Source organism: Acomys minous (genome assembly GCF_964271855.1).
Source record: "Acomys minous genome assembly, chromosome: 12".
Classification (NCBI taxonomy): domain Eukaryota; kingdom Metazoa; phylum Chordata; class Mammalia; order Rodentia; family Muridae; genus Acomys; species Acomys minous.
In genome coordinates, this window is record NC_140493.1 from 64,328,789 (window position 1) to 64,336,967 (window position 8,179).

At 43.3% G+C, this 8,179-nt stretch overlaps 1 protein-coding gene across 1 annotated transcript in view; it reads right to left on the reverse strand.

The window, feature by feature from the left end:
• The window catches only part of PTDSS1 (phosphatidylserine synthase 1), a 55,860-nt gene extending 47,945 nt beyond the window's left edge, over window positions 1-7,915 (reverse strand). Inside the window, exon 1 of the mRNA XM_084751323.1 lies at window positions 7,616-7,915. Within this exon, the coding sequence (XP_084607449.1) occupies window positions 7,616-7,794 (179 nt within the window). The 5' untranslated portion in view covers window positions 7,795-7,915. The remainder of the gene's footprint in view (window positions 1-7,615) is intronic.
• Between the last annotated feature and the right edge of the window lie 264 nt (window positions 7,916-8,179).

Here is an 8,179-nt window from a genome sequence, read left to right on the forward strand (position 1 = left end):
CTCAACATAAAACCAGACACAGTAAATCTGTTAGAAGAAAAAGTGGGGAAGAGCCTTCAGCTCATTGGCACAGGAGACAACTTCCTGAACAGAACACCAACAGCTCGGCCCCTAAGGTCAACCATTATTTAATGGGACCTTATGAAACTGAAAAGCTTCTGTAAGGCAAACGATACTGTCAGCAAAACAAAACAACAACCTACAGACTGGGAAAATATCTTCACCAACCCTACATCTGACAAAGAGCTAATATCCAAAATATATAAAGAACTCAAGAAATTAAACACCACCAAACCAATAACTCAATTTTTAAAAATGAGGTAGAGAACTAAACAGAGAATTCTCAACAGAAGAATATCAAATGGCTGAGAAGCACTTAAAGAAATGATCAACATCCCTTGTTATCAGGGAAATGCAACTCAAAATGACTCTAAGATTCCATCTTACACCTATCTGAATGGCTAAGATCAAAACCTCAGGTAACAGCACATACTAGTGAGGATGTGGAGAAAGGGGAACACTACTTGCACTTCCTTGGTGGGAGTGCAAACTTGTACAACCACTTTGGAAATCAATCTGGTGCTTTCTCAGGAAATTGGGAATAATTCTACATCAAAACCCAGCCACACCACTCCTGGGAATATACCTAAAAGATGCTCCACTATACAACTAGGACATTTGCTCAATTATGTTCATAGTAGCTTTACTTGTAATAGCCAGAACACCAACAATGGCCTTTTCATTTTTGCTTAATTACAGAAAAAAAAATTGTGTGAAGACAATGAGGACTTTAATAAACTGGAAAAATACTGACCAGGAGGATCAGAAAGGATCAAACATAGTAGTGAAAAATGAGGGGCAGGTGGAATTAGTAATCTAAGTCCTGCAGGGCCACAGCACCACCTTCACACGCTGGCACGCCTTTCTCAAGCACAGGGAGGATGTGGCTCCTGCACCCAGCATAGCCTCTGTGAGTATGAACGCACAAAAGGAACCAAGAACACTGCAGGGCTGCCCAGCTGACCTCATGGCAACCTGGGCACAGAGGCCACACTTCAAGGCCTGCTGTGAGTCCATCTTCTCTAAATTCCAAGTCACTGAGAAATGTAGCCTTGGACTGAGATGCATAGATAGTTTCCAGTTTTTCATAACAAGGAACTTGGCAGAAAGGGCCATACTTAGTGATGCCAACAATCCCTCTTGAGGCAAGAACCAGACTCTATCTATAATCAGCAACTGTGTTCTGTGTCTCACCGAGCAAACTACCTGCTCTGTGTGCAAATGGCCTACTCAGTCTTTTTAGCACTCTAAAGTGTTATCAGTAAAATATTGGTATCTTACTGATGAGGCCTGGCCCCAGCTACATGCTCTCTCTCTCCTGTGTAGGAGCCAGACAATGCAGTGTACAGGGGTATAGTCTCTAGCTGAAATGCCAGCTGTGTGACATTAGGCAGTTTATTTAACTTTTCTGTGCCTGTTTCCTCATCAGATAATAAAGAGTAGTCACAGCTCTATTTCATGGGATCCTCATGAAGATTAAATTACTTAGTGATTACTTAGGAGTGGCTGGCACCAAAGGGTCTACTCTCATTAGTTCACCTGTCTGAACATTCTTGTTGTTTCCATTTGCTCCTTCATCTAATTAATTAGTGCTATGTTGGGGGACTTTGGAATGCTGGTTCAGGTCAAGGTTGCTCATTCACCAACACACAGGCTTGGGGAGACAAAGTCCTGTTCTCTCTTTGCTAAACTTGACATGTGTTGAAGAGCACTGGCCAGACAAGGACAATGTATCTATGAATAAGACTGTCATTAAGTTCCCCAAGGCAAAGGTCCCATCTGGTTCTGTCAAGTGCTCACAGCAGGTATATAGCAGACATTGGGAAAATATTGGGAGGAGGGAGCAAGAACGTTTCAGATGATTTGATAAAGTCAACAGAAATTGGTTAACATAAAGGCGATCCCAGTTTAACCTAGAGAATACACTGACAGACTTTCCTACCCTTGCAAGGGTTACTTCAGGGGCCTGCTGTGCCCACAGCTGTCAAGTTTTCAAACACCTCCATCTACTAAACATGGATTCAGTAGTATAGAAACCACCCAGAGCGGGGACAATCATGGCAGGGAGAGCACAAGTCAGGAAAGCTTTGGGACTCAGATTCTGTGTCAGCTTCATTTCTGACATGTATGGACACCTGGAATATAGTCTTCAGGAGACTAGGCAACCCTACCTACTCATAACCTTTACCATGGAACCAGCTTTTTCCATGGAAACAGGAAGATGACAAAACCTAGTGTTCACCATGACTCCAAAGGTCTCTAAGCTATGTGTCTGTCCCTCTTCTCTATTTCCCCTTCATTTGAGTCCTTGAACTAGGTTAACCATGTCACAAATAAGGATCATCTTTCTGAGTGGAAAATGTAATCTTAGGTTACAAGGTAGACGTATGCTACCCAGAAGTCATAGTTTTAACAACGTATTCATTCTATCTTAAAGAAATTTAGGATCTAGGTCAAGAGGTCCACTAAAAAACTTCTTTCAAGTTTGCATAGGAAATCTTTCTTCCTTTCAATGGAAGATATTCAGCTTTCCAGTGGTGAAAGACATTGGGCCTCAACAATTTGACAGGAAACAAGTATTGCAACGAGAGAAGTTAAAATAAATGGCAGTGAGAACTATGTACATATGTCATCTTCTGTGCTGCTTCTAACATCAAGAAACATGTTCAAGAAAAGAACCAGCCAGATGAGGTGGGAAAGGTGGTGTGGGCTTGTGAGTGGGCAAGAGGAAGAGGAACCAGGGGTCGGGAGAGAGAGAGAGAGAGAGAGAGAGAGAGAGAGAGAGAGAGAGAGGAAGAAGAAGAAGAAGAAGAAGAAGAAGAAGAAGAAGAAGAAGAAGAAGAGGAGGAGGAGGAGGAGGAGGAGGAGGAAGAGGAGGAGGAGGAGGAGGAGATGAGAAGAGAAGAGAGACAGAGACACAGAGATAGACAGAGAGGGAGAGAGAGAGAGACACTGAAACTGGGGTAAGCCAGGGAGGCAGGCAAACAGGACCATAGTTTTGGTTTAACAGGTAATCAACCTTAAGAATAGGATATTCCAAGGGGCTGGTGATTTGTTGAGCTAAAGTTTGAAATGGTCAAAGGGGAATAGCTAAGAAAGGCCCAAAAGACCTGCTAAAGATAGGCTAGGTGAATTCCAGGATAGTCAAGAGTTAGGTTAAATGGAAAAGGGACTGCCCAGTTGTTGAGCAGCACTGAACACAAAGCTAGAACCAAGGGAGCAGATCAAACTAACTGGACCAGTCCTGGTTTCTGAACCAACTGAAATTTAAAAATAGCTAACTCCTGTACACAAATCTAGAGCTATAAGGATTATATCACAAGACAAACTATGTTATGTTTGAAATAATGAACAAGTATTTGAAAGAACCAACCTGAATTAGTACCATTTACTAAACAATAACCAAGAGACATGAATATCTCTTCAGGGTAGGAGAAAACCAAATAAATATTTGAGTCACCCAAGGGCCTATTCACTACAGATGATCTCAAAGAAACACACACATGCACACACACACACACATATACTGATATCTATAAGAAATCAGGACCAACACAACCTTGTTGTTAGTATTGGGAGGCATTTTCTATTGGGTCTACATATGCTTTTGAGGAAAAAAATCAGGAAGGCTGGCAGAAATCCCTAAAGAACCATTGAGAGGGCCAGAAATATGGCCCAAGGTGGTGGGGGCAGGGAGGACCCAGAATTTCTAATTAAGTAAAAACCATGACTCAAGAACAAAGCAAACCTCTGTCCACTCCCCTGTCCCTTGTCTATCCTCTTTATTTCATATCTGGAGAACAAGGGCAAATGAATTGATAATCACATAGATACACCCCATTTGCAGGGAGGCACTCTCACCTAGACAGGGATAAATCCCTGTTGGCAAGTACTAACTGAGGGCTGCCAATTCACTGCAATCCTTTAGACCATGGATAACAATGGCAGGAGCATTGTGATTGCAATTCTGAGGGTTGTTTTGTTTTTGAGGCAAGATCTTACTATGTAGTCTTGGCTGGCCTGAAAGTCACTTTGTTAAGTGACTACATTTAAAGTAAGGGAAGAAAGAACAGGTTTTCTCCATTTAAAAGCCGGGCATGGTGCCACACACCTTTAATCCCAGCACTCAGGAGGCAGAGGCAGGCAGATCACTGTGAGTTCATGGTCAGCCTGGTCTATAAAGCAAGTCCAGGACAGCTAAGGCTACACAGAGAAACCCTGTATGGAAAACAAAACAAAACAACAACAACAAGACTCTTATAGTGAGGTTTCAGGACCAGGGTATTTAAAAGCAACCTTCCAGGAATATGCCCTCAGTGACCATAAGAACCTCCCGATAGGCACTATTTCTGAACACTTCTATCATCTTCCAATAGCAACAACCTAAATACAGGTACCTCCCATCAATAACAATTCTTTAGTGAAACGCAAATGAAAGAACTATCTAACAAAGGAACTCCTGGAACAAATTTAACCTTACCTCAGACTTTTATTTGAGGTATCAATTCCTTCACAGTTGAAAATTCTTGCTGGGTATTCATATCCCATGATCTCACCCAGCACTGTTCTTACATCCTGCTAATACAACATGCTCAAAGTATTCTATTCTCTTAGATAACTATTCTTTGCAAAACAAACATTAAGCCATGTTTTAAAAGTTTCAAATAATTGCACCAAACATTATCTAACTGTAAGTTCATATAAGTTGTATAGTCATGATAAACATTACAAAATTTTTCATTTGAGAAAACATTATTTCAATCTTCACTGAGAAAAATTGTGCTATCTTTACAATATTCCAGTTACATGGATCAAAATAGATTGTAAGTAGATCAGAAAAAATAGATAGTAGTAACTCCTAGGTCTATTAATTATGATTCTGATTTGATATAAGATAAATGTGTGGCAGGGCGGTGGTGGCGCACGCCTTTAATCCCAGCACCTGGGAGGCAGAGGCAGGCGGATCCCTGTGAGTTCGAGGCCAGCCTAGTCTACAAAGCTAAGTCCAGGACAGTCAAGGCTACACAGAGAAACCCTGTCTCAAAAAACAAAACAAAACAAAGATAAATTGTGTGATTAATCAGTTCCTCGTTATATGATTTCTTTATGAAATTAGCATAAGAAGTAAAATTGGTATAATTTTTTGAAAGGTCCAGAGCTCAAGGTTCAGATTATTTTTTTATTTACATTTGACAAGCTGCTAAGATTCATACTCATTTTTCATACTTCCTTAGACAGAATATGACATAGAAAAGAACATTGCTTTCTGCATTAGAAAAGAGAAAAATAGCTTTTTTGAAAGGGCCTCCAAAATTTTAAAGACATTCTGTTGAAACAAATTATACAGTCTTGCTTTTCATTATCTAAAATAAAGTAGTATAATTGCTTTTCTCATTTAAAAAGAACCCTTTCACCACTGTGTCCTTTCAAACCTACCTATTAGATGAAGGTAAATAGAAGTTCATGTGAAACAAGAAGGTATGTAGTACAAGGCCCATTTTCCAGTGCCTCTGGTTTCCAATTCCAGACACACTGTATCTTCTCAGTAACAACTATCATTTAGAAAGCATTATCAAACAATGAAATCATGTTTCTTAACCACTTAACTCAATGCCATGCACTGAACTAAACAGCAACTATCAAAAAAGATTAAGTCTCATAGACAATTCTATGAAGCCTTAAGACTGATATTTTCACTTTGCATACAGAAAAGGAAACTGGAGCTTAACAAATCAGATGGCCATGCATCTTTTATGTGGTAAAATCAGATGGCAAGATGAGTAACTATGAAGGTAACAAGAGTGATTTCTCTCTAATGCACTAGAAATTTGACTATATTTCCTATATGTTATAGGAAAAAAAGGTCTGGTCTATAAAATATTAGCAGACTTTACAATAATGGTAGTGGCACCCCTAAGTAAGAGTAACTGTTACCTACTGATTCTGTGTTTGAAGTGATTCACACAAATAACACTTGCAATTTGGTCTGTGTTATACAATGCTCTCTCACACACTTTTCTCCTCCTCTCTACTAAATACCAGACATTTCTTCAATACTTATGACTGGTTGACTTACCTCTGCATATTTTCCCCAGACCTTGATTGATTATTGGATAAAAATACCAGGAGAAGCTGGGTGTGATGGTACAAGCCTATACTCACAACACTGAGCTAAGGCAGGAGGAGTGTCTAGCCTGGACTAGACAGTTTAATCCTATCACAAACAAAAAAGAAGGGAGTAGAAATTCAGGAAACAAAGATCTGCCATTAATAGGGCATCATATTCCAGGTGCTCAACGAGTTCACACATATTTGTTTAGTCTTCCTTACTGAGGTGAATACAAACTTTTTATTCATTCTATGAGCATGGACCTCTACACCCAAAACAAAGTTAAGTAACTTCACTAAAACCACAGCAAAATTTGAAACCAACAGCATCTCTTGGTTACTCTTGGAAGCCATAATGGTGTGATAGGTAGGGTATGACTCCCCTCTATTTAAAAAATGTACTTCAGATTAATATAAATCGTAAATAGAAATAGGAGTGTGTGTACTGTGGGATCCACTAGCTCCTTGGATGCGATTGAGAGGCCACAGGTGTAAGGTATGAACATATCCACCCATTAGAATTGATCTGAACACGTGTGTGTGTATTTTTAAGGGAGAGCTATGTTGTGTTGTGTGCATTTTGTATGTTTTGTTTAGTACAGTTAGGGTTCTCACCTCCAGATAACTACACAACTGCTCAACATTCTCTCCTTTCGGCCTGTATGTCAGGAGATAGATGATAGGCCAGGGTATGCTCCGTGTGATGTGCGGTCATCTGTAGCCTATGCAGAACAGTGTACTGGACGTGATGGGTACTGGGCTGCGCTTGATGGGAGGCAAGGCATCCACAGGGATGTGTGTCAAAATGGATTGCTGATGTTGTGGCACAGTGGTAGTGTTTGAGAGATGGGGAAAGGTTCTGCTAGAAGACTGTTGGAAATGCATATAGGAGGTAGTGCTAGGAAAACGGTGTGATGCACCTCAAATGTGCATTTGTGTGTGTGTATGGCAATACTAAACATCAGAGGAGTTCCCTTGGATTCTGTTTGTACACAGGACCTGTGTATGATGTGTGTTTTGTGTGTAGTGAGAAGTGCAATCATGAACTGATTATTGCGGTGCGCTGGAAACAGACTACACTATGGATGAAGTGGTTATGGAGCAGGGCCTCCTGGTAGTGACGTGTGGGGGAATGGTGCAGAGCAGAAAGGCGTGGGTGACCCAGCTAGGTGACCTGCATGAGCTCCGGCTGTGGCTAGAGGCACCAACCGAATGAGAGATGAGATTTGGAGATGAGGGGTCGCAGGTGGAAAAGTAGGCACAGACTGTAAGCCACTCAGGTGGATGGAGGAACGGCGTGGGCTATGTGTCCGCGTGCTTGCACGCATGGAGCAGCTACTTGCTTTCTCACCACCAGCCACACTGGGCCACCCTCGCCTCCACAGCTTCTCTGCCGTCTCTGCCCTGCATCCTCGGGCTCCCCGCGGGAGGCCAGGCCCCGCCTCACCTGGTGAAGGCAAAGTACATGAGGCTGATGATGGTGAAGCTGAGCAGGGTGATGGTGTGCGGCCGGTAGAAGAAATCTATGGTGATGTCCTCCACTTGCTGCTCGTTGATCATGCGGAAATGCATCCTGTAGTTCACATCATCCTTGCTTAGAGTACGGCTCCCCACGCAGGACGCCATGGTCCTCCTCCCCGTCCTGCCGCGGCGGCGGAGGCCCCGGCCCGAAAAGGCTGGGACCTCGGCCTTGAGGGACCCGCAGCGGTAAAGCTGCCTAACGCAGCGGCCGGGTTTGGCGCCCGGCTAAGGGTGCTTAGCAGAGGGAAGGACCTTCGTGAGAGGGCGGGGTCGCGGCGCTACCACCGCGGCACGGAGCGGGGGGGGGGTGGGGGGGGTGAACGAGCGCAGCCGGCCGCGGCGAGCCCGGGGCAGGGCCACAGCGAGGAGCGCTCGCCCTCCCCACAGAGAGGCGCAGTAACGGATCCGAGGCGCCGCGGCGGCCGTCCGCAGGGCCCTGCAGAACCGTGCCGGCTCTGCCCTCGCCTCCCCCCACCCCCGCGGCCCCCCA